At 37.4% G+C, this 15,156-nt stretch overlaps 1 protein-coding gene across 1 annotated transcript in view; it reads right to left on the bottom strand.

The window, feature by feature from the left end:
- Nucleotides 1–15,156, bottom strand: part of PTAR1 (protein prenyltransferase alpha subunit repeat containing 1) — a 49,965-nt gene that overhangs the window by 22,231 nt on the left and 12,578 nt on the right. The window contains exon 3 of the mRNA XM_046664434.1: nt 8,798–8,864. Within this exon, the coding sequence (XP_046520390.1) occupies nt 8,798–8,864 (67 nt within the window). The remainder of the gene's footprint in view (nt 1–8,797; nt 8,865–15,156) is intronic.

Raw genomic sequence — 15,156 nt, 5'->3', positions numbered from 1 at the left:
CTGTGCCCAGGATCCGAACCAGCAAAACCCTGGGCTGCTGAAGCAGAGCATGTGAACTTAACTACTTGGCCATGGGGCCAGCCCTATAATGAACATTTTAAATGGCTGAATAGTTTTCATTCAGTGGCTATGCTCTCATTTAATGACCTTTCTCCCTATTGTTAGACATCTAGATTGCTTCCAAGTTGCTATTCTAACAGAATTCTGAAAGAGCTTTGTGCTTATAACTTTTTTCATCTGTACTATTACTTAGGATAAGTTTCCTAAAGATATGTTACCTGGTGAAACACCCTTATGGCCCTTTAATTCTCTAGGTCATTCCTTTTTGAAATATAAACAGACTACCCATGTAAGGTTTCTGTTGTTTTAAAACTGTTCAAAGCTTCAATGCAATTACATTCGTGCATCACTTAAGGATGGGGATACATTCTGAGAAATGCATCATTAGGCAATTTCGTCGTTGTGTGATCATACAGTGTACTTACACAAACCTAGATGGTACAGCCTACTACACGCATAGGCTACATGGTACTGATCTTATGGGACCACCATCATATATGTGGTCCATTGTTGATTGAAACGTGGTTATGTGGTGTATGACTGTATAAAGAATGCCACACAAGAGCCCTCCATCTATTTCTCAGGTAAATATAATTTAGGTTTAGATTTAATTTCTCAGATAAGTTTTTGATAATAAGCTCTGATATTACTGATTACATTCCCAATTAATTTGCAACGAACCTGTTATTTTATAATAAAATTAGGTCATTTGCTAGTAATTTTTTTTTTTTTTTTTTTGCTTTAGGAAGATTTGCCCTAAACTAACATCTGTGGCAAATCTTCCTCTATTTCGTATGTGGGCCACAGTGTGGCCAGCGACCAGTGGTGCAAGTTGGCACCTGGGAACCAAACCTGGGCTGCCAAAGTGGAGTGCGCCAAACTTAACCACTGGGCCACCGGGGCTGGCCCACACTTGCTAGTATTTTTTAATCTTAAAATGTTCTTCCTGTGGTCGGGCTGATAATTCATTTATTTTAGAGAAGTTTAATCCCCACAATACCAGAGCCCAGCTCTTATATATCACCTATTTAGATGGATTTATTTCCTAATAACACAATACATTTTCTTCCCAACAGCAATGCACTATTTCTAAATTTTTATTTGATAAGGAAAATAACTTCCTTTTTAATGAAAATACTAAATAGTGATAATAAATACTTGTATTTTACAATCATTTTTACGTATCTTCACTATAAAATAATTTGAAGTGATACTGAGAAGGTTATGGCTGCTTTAACAAATGGATTTATTGACTATTTTCCTTTCAATAAACAGAAAATCTATCCATCATTAAAAGAATATTTAATGTAACAGCCAACTGTTTTTGCAGTCCTAGATCCTTTTTCTTCTGAAATCAGTAACGTCTTGTTCATACAATAAGTCAGGACACCTATAAAGTAAAAGGAGGCAAAATATTACTCTATGTAATTTTAACTGCTTTGTAGAGCAGTATTTCTCAAATTAGGTTCCTTAACTGCAACATCAGCATCATCTGGAACTCGTGAGAAATGCAGATCCTGAGGCCTCAGCCCAGATCCACTGAAGCAGAAACTCCAGTGGGACAAAGCAGTGTGTTTTATCAAGCCCTCCAGGGGAAGCGCACGAACGTTGAAAAACCACCACTGTAGAGAACTGATTGGATTAAGCCTAATTTCTACTTACTAAATTCAAAGGCTTTCCTTCTTTACAACTGCCTACCTATATTCCCATATATGTCTCAATATAAGTGGAAATAATCAAAATTTTCTTCAGAAAAGAGGAAGTCACCTTATAAGTGAATCTTTACAAAGTTTCTTAAATTAGGGGTGTTCTCAATATCTTCATTTTGAACAACAAAGAAGTATTTGGGAAGACATCTTAGCCCGAAAAAACCTCAAATCAACAGTACTAATGGATGCTGAGAAAAGATCACCTGATAGAATCCAAAAAAAATGAAGCAAAATTTTAATATCAATTTAATGAACATTCCTGGGGGCAGGACTGAACATTGTAGGTGTTGGTTATAGTCATGAACAAGATTTTTAAAGATCCCTTGAAAAAGAAGTACGCTAAGTGGTTAAGTTATGGCTATCACATAACTAGAGATACAATAAGAAAATCAATTGCTCTGAAGTATTTAAGAAGGAATCTGGCTTGAGATAAAAGTTCCAGTCACACATGGATTCAAAAAGCTCTGCATCTCACTCAGATGTAAGTAAACGTGATGTGTTCTGGAAAACCGTGCTAGATGACTTAAAAAAGTCACCGACGGTGATAAGCCAGGTGAGGAATTTGAATTAAATTGCTTAATGAAATCTGAGTATGGAGCTGAAGAATTTATAAAGTATTTCACATAATGTTATTTTGAAGGTAACTAAATCGAAAAATTAAATATCATAAGAAGATATTTGCTTATTTCATGCACATACCTTAAAGTTTACATACTGATAACAGCCTAAAAACATACTTTTGGACTTTTTGAGGAAATGGAGTACTGCCTTAAATTTGATGTGGCTTTATTTTCAGGCATTTTGAACTAGCAGGCTTCGATATTCATCCTACAAGCCTCAGGTGGTACGTTGCTAACAGGGAGAAGGAATGAAGCGACCATCATCAAATAAATGTGGGGAAAACTGACTAGGAAAGGAGAAGGCACCGTGTTGTTTGGGGCGGAGAGAGCAGGGTGGAAGGAACAGTGCCATGTGGCCTGTGCAACCTGGTCTAGGATGAAATCATGTGAGGGCTGACTTGTTTAAAAGGTGGGAGAAGGGAGCAGACTAACGAAGTTTTAAGAAACAACAAAAAGTAGAATTATAAGACCAATGAGGTTTTCCATATTAGCAGATTGTTCAAACAATAAAAGTTACTCCTTTAAAATTTTTGCTACATATTTCACTTACCAATTAAACAGTATATGAAAAATCTCATCACTTTCCCTTGAAGACTACGGTTCATTGTTAGGAAAATCAGCTTTTGTGCTGGAGCTAAAAAACACCCATGGGAAGTTCCAGGGGTCACTAATATGAGGGGCGTGTTTTCTCTATAGGAGGTATTGTGCTTTTATGTTTCTGCAAAGTCTATTTTATATTTTTAAGTTTTTCTGTCTTCTCTCCATCTTAAACTATTAGTTATGACTTCTCTCTGCTGTCACTCTATCCAAGATGTGTAGGAGCCCAGGGGCCATGTGTATCTGGCTGTGGGTAAATCTCCACTGGTTAGCTCCGTACTTGGCACACTGTAAATACTGAATAAAGAAATGCCACTTGGGGCCAGCCTGGTGGCGCAGCGGTTAAATTCGCACGTTCTGCTTCAGCGGCCCGGGGTTCACTTTTTTGGATCCTGGGTGTGAATCTATACACCGTTTAGCAAGCCATGCTGTGGCAGGTGTCCTACATGTAAAATGGAGGAAGATGGGCACGTATGTTAGCTCAAGGCCAGTCTTCCTCAGCAAAATGAGGAGGATTGGCAGCAGATGTTAGCTCAGGGGCTAATCTTCCTCAAAAAAAAAAAAAGGAAGAAGAAATGCCACCTTTTTTTTCTTTCTCAATCTTCAGTTATTCTGCCTGAAATAACAATGATAATAATAAAAGTCATCCTCATAAAAACTACCATTTATTGAACAGTTCTCCTGAGCCAGGTACTGCATTAAGTGATTTACATACATTATCTAACTTAATTCTACAATCCTGTAAGTATTATATTGAACCATATGGAACTGCCAATATTCAATTGCTAACTGTTTTTTAAAATAAACTTTATTTTAGAACTGTTTCTAATTTATAGAAAAGTTGTAAGGATAGTATAGAGAATTCCTGGATGCCCTGTACCCAGTTTTCTTTACGATTAACATCTTATGCCATTATGTGCAATTGTCACAAATGATGAACCAATATTGACAGGTTACTACTGGAAGTCATGCTTTATTCAGAATTCCTTAGTTTTTACCAAATGTCCTTTTTCTATTCCAGGGTCTTGCCCAGGGTAGCATATTACATTTGGTTGTTATGCCTCCTTAGGCTCCTCTCGGCCCCTCAGGGATACCTTGTTTTCGATGGCCTTGACAGTTTTGAGGAGTACTGATTAGGTATGCTATATGATGTTTTTCTCATGGTTAGACAAGAGTTATGGGTTTTGAGGAGGAAGAGACCACAGAGGTAAAATGCCATTTTCATCACATCATATCAGGAGCACATAGTATCAGCACGATTTGCCACTGCTGATGTTAACCTTGATTACCTGGATGAGGCAGTGTATGCCAGGTTTCTCCACTGTACTTTTTGGAAGGAAGTCACACTTGAGTAGGGAGTTATGCTCCATCTCCCTGAGGGAGGTTATCTAGATAAATTATTTGGAATTCTTCTATATGGGAGATTCATCTATTGTCTCCTATTTATTTGTTTGTTTATCAATCATTTATTTATGTCAGTATGGACTTACGGATATTCATTTTATACTCTGGGGTATAATACAGTACTACATTAATTTCTTGCTCAAATGGTTCCAGCTTTGGCTACCAGAAGCCCTTTGACACAGCCCCATCATATTGTTTTTGAGCACTTCCTTACTTTTTGGCTCTATGTGATGCTCTAGGCTCATCCTGTATATTTCCTGCCCTGGTCCTAGAATCAGCCATTTCTCCAAGAAGCCCAGTTCCTTTTATTAGAGAATGGTGATAGAAACTAGATCTTACATGCTTGCATTTAATCATTTTTGATCTACAAAAACAAGTTTCATATGGTGCTACCTAAAATTATCTTAATTTTACAGATGAGAAAACTGAAGTTGGGAGAGATCCAGTAACCTGCTCAAGGTCTCCAAGCTCAAAGTTTCAGAACCAAACATAAATGTGCATAAAATAAGGTTACCAATTTAAATCAACAGGCCATGAGTAAAGGACATGAATCACTGAGGCTGGGTGTCAACTATTCTAATTGCTCAAAGATGTTCTGCTTATTCTGTGTTCACAGACTGACGAAAAAATAGGACATTATTATGAAGTCCACCTCTTTCATCAAGTAATTCACCAATTTTCAAAGCAAATTCAAAACAAAAAAAGAAGTACCAGTCGTTTTTTTCTATAATCAGCTGGATTTTAAAATTACATGCATCACTCACTGTAATCACAGGAGATCAGTTCAAAACCTTACTCTTGCCCCTATTTTTTTCCCTAAGCCTGCAACATCTATAAATTGAACTACCAATGTATTATACCATCTTTTAGCAGCTGATAAAATACAGTAAAAATCACTCAATGCTTCTCAGAATTACTGCAGAAGAAATACACTAACAATTAAACATAAAGAGTTAAGTACTTGATTTGTAATGGAACTTACAGGGTTACTTCCAAAGCTGGCTGTTTTTTGGTCAAAATATATTCATGATTCTCTATCTTCAAAAGTCAGTCAATCTTACTAACACAAATTAGAATTTACTAGAATGCATGCCCACAATGGATTTTTTAAAAATCAAGATTTCCTTTCTACTCATCTAGCACAAAACTTTACTAGTCATCTTACTGGAACAATTTTCAAGATCAACTGCTATTAACATCACCGAAGTTAGATTTATGGAGCAATTTCCCTTCATAAGACCAAACCACACATAATCAAAAAACAGTTTCAGAAGAATCATAAAAATATCACCTAGTTCAAATCTTTTATTGCACAGATATGTATACTAAAACTCTTGAGAAGTTAAAGGTTTTGTCCAAAGTCAACTTCTAGCTAACTGATGATAACAGTACTAAGATCCATATGTTTTAAGACTAGGTTCTTTCTCCTATACTGAACTGCCTTACAGAATATACAATGAATAATACATATGTCTGTATGCATATACATTATGCTAGTGAGAATCTCTTTTTGTTGGAGGATTTTCAACTCTTCTTTAATGATGAGGAATATGAGAACATGAATAGAAATGGTACTCCCGCTTCTCTATTATTACCCTCATTTCTTTTTCACTGATTCTTTCAGTGCCCAGTCTGCAAACTGAGTATCTATCATGCGCCAGGCACTAGAGTGTGAGATGCTAGGGAAACAAAGGGAAATAAAACCGCACGCGGTCCCTGCCCTTAAGAAAGCTCTCGGCTGTAAGTCTGTGCTGCCGTCCTAAAGCCTCCAGCGCTGATTCTCCCTCACCTCGCAAACTCTAGAGCAGTGCTGTCCGATGGAAATACAATGTGAGTCACGAAGGGGAGCCACATGTAATTTAAAATTTTTTAACAGCTACATTCAAAACAAGTGTAAAGTAATACATTTATTTAACTCAATATATGCAAAATGTTATAATTTCAACATGTAATCAATATAAGAATTATTAAGATTTTTTTTTTTTGAGTAGTCTTTGGTATCTGATGCATAGCTTACATTTACAGCACATCTTAATTGAGAATGGTCACATTTCAAGCCATATGTGGCAAGTGGCTACTATACTGGATTGTGCAACTCTAGAAACCTGTAGTGTCCCAGTGCTCAGTCTTTGGACTGGTTCTCTTCCCTATTTATACCCATCCGTTGGGTATCTCAAACAATCTCATGGCTTTAAATACTATACATTTTCTAGTGATTCCCAAATCTATACCTGGCCCACAACTCTCATCTGAATTTTAGATTCATATACAACTACCTAGATACAAACCTAACATGTCCCAAACTGAATTCGTGACTTCCAGCCTGCACCCCTCCCACTGCCCCCGAGCCCCACTCCCATCTGCTCCTCTTCCAGGCATCCCCAATTCAGTTAATGCTAACTCCATCCTTTCAGGTGCCAAGGCCAAAAACCAGAGTCAGCCTGGACCCTCTTTGTTCTCTCATATCCAATTCATCCTCTGTGTCTTTAAAATCAGTTTATTAAATATAGTCAAAGCTTGTATAGCTTATAAAATACAGTGAGAATCTTAATACTTCTCACCACTCCTACTGGTGAGCTCCACATCAAGTCACCACCATCTCTCACCTGAATTACTGCAGTCCCTCCCTAACCACTGCCTGCACTCCTGCAGTCTACTTTGCACACAGGAGCCAGGGTTTTAAAACCTAAGGAAGACACTGTCCCTCCTCAGCTTGAAAACCTCAGTGACTCTCTGTCTCACCTAGAATGAAAGCTGAAGTTCCCAGAGCAGCTTACGAAGATCTAGAAAGCCCTATGAGACGTGGCCCATTGACTCTCTGGCCTCATCTCCTGTTACTGTCTCCCTTATTCATGCTACTCCAGTGACACTGGCTTCCTTGCTGTCCCAGAACACCCAGGAACATTTTAGGCATGACTGAGGGCTTTTCCACTTGCTGTTCCCTCCACTTAATGCTACTTTTACCCCAGAATCCACAAAGATTGATCCCCGACTTCATGCCAGTCTTTGCTCAGATGTTCCCCTATTTAAACTGCAGTACCACTCTTTCCATCCTCTTTCTGGCCTTCCCCACTTTTGTTCCATAGGATTTACCAACAGTTGATCTACTATTTATTTTACTTATTAATGTCCTTACTGCTTTTCTTCCTCTACTGGAATGAAAACTCCATAAGCACAGGGATTTTTGTTTGTTCTGTTTATGGCTCTATTCCTGGTGCCTAGAACCCAGTACATAGTAGTTAATCAACAAACATTTGATGAATGAGTGAACAAATGTTGTCAAGTACTGTGTGGATTAAATGAGATAACATATAAAGTTGTACTATGGTCCCAGGAATATAGTAGCCATTCATAAACATTAGTTTATTCCATAACCACTGTGGTGCTTTCCATAAAAGAAAATCACAATTCTAAAACTATGTAAATTTTTAAAGCCTTATACATCATTCAATACTTTTCTTACCCTGGACTCTAAATATCTGATCATTAATTATTCAAAAGACAATTTTAACAAGACATACAATAGGAGTTACCTAAATTTTTAAAAATCAGTTACAAATAGAAAATTCAGTAGGTATCATAAAACACTATCTCAGAATGTAGCCTTGCTTGAAATACACAGAAAATTAAATAAAGTATTGTTTAAGTCATTAAAGATAAAGAGCTATAATCTATGGCTCTTTCTCCTAGGAAAACTTAAAACGCATTCACAATGTTCAACAAGACTTCACTTTTATTTATCCATAATTTGGATCCTGCTGTCCTCTAAGAGAATTTGTGTTAATCTAGGGGACTACCAATTTTTTAAAACCATACACACTGACTGAAAGAACTTCAATGAAAAAATAAACCTGGTCTGAATTTTAATATTTCTATAAAGTATTTTGTGTTGAAAGCTACAACAATCAGAATTAAAGAACTTAAGATATGAATAAAATATAATCCCTCTCCAAAAAAATGAGCGTCAGAGACTTCAAGAGGTCACAGTGTTAGGGACTAAACTGAGACGAAACGTCCGTAGCCTTGCCTCCTCCTCCACACTGTCCACTGCGCTGCCCTGCTTCTCAAATATACTAACGTCCTACAGTCCAACCAATTATGCTGACTGCCCCATCCCCCTAGAAAGGAAAGAAAATAAAAGCATGTCTCAAACGGCACACTGTAATTAAACTTGACAATCCGTATTTCGGGCAAAGTTTACAGAGAACAGACACAAACATGCAAAGAGGGGCACAACGTATGTCAGAATTGTAATGGAGATATTATAAAGAATCAGGAGAAGAAATAAGTGTAAGATGCCATGGATATATGGTTTATTTTTCATTTTTCAAAACACTAAACTCATGGGGCTTATACGTCTTCAGAAACTTGGGCAATTTCATTTTATCACTGATGAGAATGACGTACCTCACGTTCCATGCAGTGGTAAAGTCTGGGTTTAGAAGCAGCAGGGTGCATGTGACATCTATCAATTCTAAAATAAAGAGAAGTCATATTAAAAACAAATAGTCCTACCCTTTAAAGTTCGGCTTCTCTTTCTTTTAAAGTCCCCTTTATTTTATATTTTTATTTATATATACACATACACACATACACATATGTATATCTCACATTTCACTAAAAATATTTCATGTTATAATGATTTTAATGACAGATACTTTGTTCTACACTGTCAGGAATAGGAACATTATCCTCAAGATTTTCTTCTACTTATAAGTGTAACTCTTTTAAAAGTTGACGCTGAAATAACTTTACCACAGAATATCCCTATAAAGAATAATCAAATTAACCTATCCATTCTTTTAGTTTTTGGTACTAATTAAATATTTAACAAGGAGAAAAAATGCAATTTCTATACCACTATTCATTTAATTCCACAAATATTTCAAGAACTATGTGCAAATTTTCAAAAGGGGGAAAAAAAATCGCTTGTAACCCAACTTACTTAACGCAATTCATTTACATTCCCCTGCAAAGATTATACTTTCTCACACAGCTTTTCACATAGATATAGCAAAGATAAATGTACAATTTTGTTTTTTTATTCAATATTATTTTATATGCATTCTCCTATATTGCTACAGTATGCATTTTTAACAGCTGTAACAAACCCTTAGTTTAATATACATCATTTATCTTATTCTTTAGGCTGCTTTCTGTTTGTTTTTTACTGTTACAGATAACATTGCTACAAACTTTTTTTTTTTTTAGTGAGGAATATTGGCCCTGAGCTAACATCTGTGCCAGTCGTCTTCTATTTTGTATGTGGGATGCTGCCACAGCATGGCTTGATGAATAGGTCCACATCCGGGATCCAAATCTGTGAATTCCAGGCCACCAAAGGGGAGCAGGGGAACTTCAGCGATACACCACCAGGCCAGCCCTACAAACATTTTTAAATATACTTTTTGTCTCATAGATTATTTTCTTAGGATATATTTTCGGGAGCAGAACTACGTCAAACAATATAAATATCAGTATGGCTCCTACTAAGCATTTCCGAGTTGTCCTCCAAATAGACTGTATCTATTTATATTGCCAAGAGTAACATGAGAATACTTAGGTTCCTGTAACTATGACCTATATAATTGTATGATCATGTGTTACTTAATGACAGGGATATGTTCTGAGAAATGCATCGTTAAGATGATTTCATGACTGTGCAAACATCACAGAGTGTACTTACACAACCTAGATGTTATATAGCCTACCACATGTCTAGGCTACACAGGACTAATCTTATGGGCTCACTGTCGTATATGCGGTCTGTCGTTGACCAAAACGTCATTATGTGGCACATGACTATTTAAAAAAATGAATGCAGCAGATAAAACACTGTATTTTGTTTCTGTTTTAATTTACATTTTTAGTTTGTAATTATTAATATAAACATTTTTTCATTTTTGTTTACTATTTTCTACTTTCATTTTATGAGCAGCCTATTCATATTCACTAGCTATTTATCTATTATAGTCTTGACAGAATTCCTAGTCACGTAAGTTCCATAACCCTATATTTAATAGAATAAAATCAATAATGTTTAGACATATTACCTTCATTTTACTAAAACTGAAAAGAGAATTCCAGGATTAGGATGATCAACGTAGGGCATACCAATAAAGATAATCTCTACCAAGCTCATGTTAAATGCTAAGTAAATAAAATAATAAAAGTAATTGTTATAATTATTTAGCATTGTTTATCGGGTTCAATAATAAATACTTTACTTACATTATTTCACTGAATTCTCACAACCACAGTCCAAGATATTCTTAGTTCATTTTACAAACAGGGAAACTGACATTTAGCGAGTTTAAGCAATTTGCCCATAGTCATCCAATTAGTATGTGGCAAAGTCAGCATCTGAATGCTTCTAATAACTCAATTATACTGCAATGAAATGTGTATCTACAACAAATAATTGGGACATTCTCAGTGTATAAGATAAACTTTTTAAAATCTAAGAATACACATAAATACATCCCTATAGTCATTTTAAAATAGCCACAATTTAAAATAGTGAAAAAGAAAATAAGTTATTCCATTCTTAACCATGAATTAACACTTATTGTGAGCCCATGATTTCATTACTACTGAGTATAACATTCAACAAATGAGCAAAAAAGGGTGGGATTAGCACATATTTATTTTTGACCTCTATCCTCCTCTTTGCAAGTCATTACATGCATAAACAATATATCTATAAAGAATAGTCTAATGGGAGCCTGCCCAGTTGCCCAGCGGTTAAGTATGCATGCCCTGCTTCGGCGGCCCAGGGTTTGCCAGTTCAGATCCCAGGTGCGGACATGGCACCGCTTGGCACACCATGCTGTGGTAGGCGTCCCACGGATAAAGGAGAGGAAGATGGGCACGATGTTAGCTCAGGGCCAGGCTTCCTCAGCAAAAAAGAGGAGGACTGGCAGTAGTTAGCTCAGGGCTAGTCTTCCTCAAAAAAAAAGCAGTCTAATGAACCTCTTCGGATTCGTTTAATCTTGGTAGTTTTGGCACTAATTTAATATTTGCCAGGGAAAATAAATACAATTTTCTATACCATTATTCATTTAATTCCACAGATATTCCAAGAATTGACTATCTGCAAAGATTAAACTGGGCCCTTAGGACTGAGAGAATAGATACAATGATAAATAAGACCTGATCTGGCCCTCTAGATGGTTAACCTTTAGTTAGAGAGAACATACAAACTACTAATTATATAAGATGAAATAATTGTGAAGTAAAAATATATACCACATTTTGGGGACCACCAAAGAAGCTGCAAATTAATTCTTACTGGAGCGCCAGGGAAGGCCATAAAAGAATAAGGCAGGAAAGGGCACTGCAGACCATGGGAAAAAAGTATCAGCAAAAGACATAGAGTTCACATACAGGGTGCTCTCCAAAAGGTTACTGGTACCAGAGGGTGACTAGAGCACAGGGTGCTGGAGAAAGGTACCAGGAGACTAGAGTCCAGTCCCAATCTCCTCCTCAGCCTGGCCTCCCACTACTTTCCCCTCACATGCTACACTCCACCTGAACCAAACCCCAGCATTCTCTAAACACACCCTTTACTTTCTCTCCTTTGGATATAAATCAGATTTACTTGATTGCTGCTCTCTCTGCCAGAAATGTCCTTCTGACTCTAAATATCAAAAAAAAAAAAAAAAAAAAGGAAGGCATCTTTCTTCATAAAGGCTTTCCTGACCTACCTAGCTGGAGGCAATCTTTCATCTCTACGCTCTGTGTATATCTTGCTTGGTTACTGATCTTGCATAAACATTATCCTCCTGATGAGACTATAATTTTTTGGAGGTAGGTCTTCTCTAATACATCAAAGATGAGAAAAATATGGCTCCTGCCCAAAAGAAGTCCCACATCTACGCACACCATAGAGGAGTGGTAACTGCATAAGCCTATAGCCACAACACCTGGGTTCAAATCCCAGCTTCTCCACTTACTGCCTACACAACATAAACGAATTTCAGTTTCCTTATCTGTGAAATGAGGATGATAACATCAACCTCAGTGTTGTGAGCAACAAAATTCATTCCATTTCTCCATAGTTATTTGACACACATTGAGTGCTCTTAACTAAACACCATTGCTACTTACCAACCAACAAATTAGTATTTTCAACATCAATTAATCAAAGAAGTCAGAAATGAGGCAGTGCTTCCTATTGTGAAATTGTCCAAATTTCTAAACTTGTAAAATAAGCAACAATAACAAAAAACGACTTGAGAGTTAAGTGGTTATAGGGAAATATTTGTGCACGATGGGAAGGTCTCTAGAATTTCTTTTGAAGCCTACAATTTTTCAACATCCATTACTCTACTTAGCTAAACTGGTATTTAGTCCCTTGGACTCTCCTTTTCTGCATTGAAAAAAAAAAAAACGTGTGTGACCAGTGGTAGCTGCAACTCTCCTCCCTGCCACATAAATGAAGATAAGTTCATCCTCTGAGAGACATAATGCTACACAGGAGCACAAGGCAAAACTAACAAATAAACACAGAAAATACCTACGTCCCCACTTTTCATTTGTGGCTGTGTGAAGAGAGAGGAAGGCTAATCAAACTAACACTTCCTTTACTGCAAGGTCCCCCCCGAAGAAGACGGTGAAAGGAGAAGCAGGAGAAATAACTAGGTCAGAAATATTGGACATACAGAATCCTTCCTGAATTACATGTATTTTTCTGCTCTTCCTCCCCACTGGCTCCAGCTAAACGGAAGGAAACTAGTGTTTCTCGAGAGCCTGCCACATGCCAAGCACCATGCTGGGTGCTTTACACACTAATTCATGGGATCCTCACAACAAGCCTCTGAGACCTAGTAGAATTCCCTTCTTTTGGTGTGGAAATAGGAAGAGGTTAAGTAATTTGCCTGAAGTCACTGCTACGTGACTTAAGTGTGCTGATGAACTGAATCTAAATCTGGTCTTAGGTGAATCTAAACCAGGTCTGGTCTCCTGCAAAGCAGATGCTCTTTCCAGTCCAGCACACTGTCTACGATTACTTTGCCCTCTTTGAGTGTGGACTGAACCAAAGATCTAAAGATAAACATGTGTAATCACCAGCTGACTATAATTATTTCACTATCCATGTTTCATCAACTATGTAACATTTCCTGCAGTTTTACCCAGAATATGGGAGCTACTGATACCCCTATAGTCTCTTGAAGTTAAACAGCTTTCTCCCCAAACACCAGAATATATATCAGCAAATAAATTTTCCTCTGCTACACACACTCCAAGATATGACTAACTCATCATCATATCACAAGGAGGAAATGATCAGGGCACATTATACACAGGAAAGTAGCTAAATTCCAGCTGTAACAAGGAGAAAATATAAGGATGGTACAGAAAAGTCAGAGAAAAATCAATATGCTTCCTTGCTGCATTAAATTCTGGAAATGGCTCAAAACCAGCAGTCACCTGATAACAGTCACTGGGTTTGACAACTGTCTCTGACGCAGATGTGTTTTCATGCATCTAGAAATAAACACAAGGTCAACTTGTATTGGTTAATCTCTTCCTCTAAAAGAAATTCAGGTTACCACAAGAGAGGCTTGAGGTAAAGTTATGTGGTAAACACCAGAAAGGCCCTGTTTATTACAGAATATCGTTATTGAACTGATAACCAGACTAAGCTAAAAACTCTTGCTTACCAAACCCGTTACTTATTTGACAAATGTCTATTGAACACATAAAGGTGCAGAGTAAATAAAGACAAGCCATAAACCCTCTTCCTAACAAACTCACAATCTAGCTGGGAAAAACGTTTAAATAATCAACTATGAAAAAGTATGGTAAGTGCTACTATGCAAGCAGTCTGAATAAAGGACTCCAAAGGAGTGCGGAGAAGTAACCGCTGCTTCCTGGAGCAGAGGCCTCACAGGTGTGTGCGTGTGTGCTGGCAAACACAACGATGACAACATAAGACATGATCATGGCCTTAGGAAAGGCATGAAAGTAAGGCAACAGTACAGAGCAAAGTCAAAGAATGGAACAGTGTATGTTGTGGTGGGAATGCATATCAAACGGCTGCAAATTCAAATGCTTCTAGGGTTCAAATGAAGCTCAAAAAAGTAGTAAAACAAATCTGTTGATAAGCAGCAACTGATACTCTGTCTCAGTGTCTAAAGGACATGAGGAGGTTATAGTAAACTGGGACAGCCTTGCCTAGTCAAGAAAAGCTGAGGCTATGAGCCTTAGCCAATCGTTGCCATGCAGAAGCTTATGCACCCAAAGCTTCTGATTTTTCAAGTGAAGACAAAAATCCAGATTTCCATCCTAATTTTAAAAGTTCATCCTGGGAGAGCCCAGCAGTACAGTGGTTAGTTTCATGCGCTATGCTTCAGCAACCCAGGGTTCCAAGGTTCAGATCCCAGGCACGGACCTACACATCACTCATCAAGCCATGCTGTGGCAGCATCCCACATACATGGTAGAGGGAGACTGGCACAGATGTTTGCTCAGGGACAATCTTCCTCAACAACAAAAAAAATAAGAAACAAGAAAAAAGTTCATCATGATTTTAAATTTTATCCAACTAATTATAACTAATTTTAAAAACATTATACAAGTCAAAACGAAATATTATCTGCAGGCTAGCTTCAGCCTGGGGGCTGAGAATCTACAACCCCTGATGCTGAATAGAAAGAAGAGGAAAAGGCTGGTAACATAGGCTGCAGACAGATCGTGAACAACCTTGAATACCATGCCAAGGAGTTTGAACTCCACCTTGACCCTGTAGGCATCAGGAAATA

The sequence above is a fragment of the Equus quagga genome, chromosome 6 (assembly GCF_021613505.1).
Source record: "Equus quagga isolate Etosha38 chromosome 6, UCLA_HA_Equagga_1.0, whole genome shotgun sequence".
Classification (NCBI taxonomy): Eukaryota; Metazoa; Chordata; class Mammalia; order Perissodactyla; family Equidae; genus Equus; species Equus quagga.
Note: the sequence above shows the minus strand (reverse complement) of the source record. Positions and strands in the feature narration are given on the sequence as shown.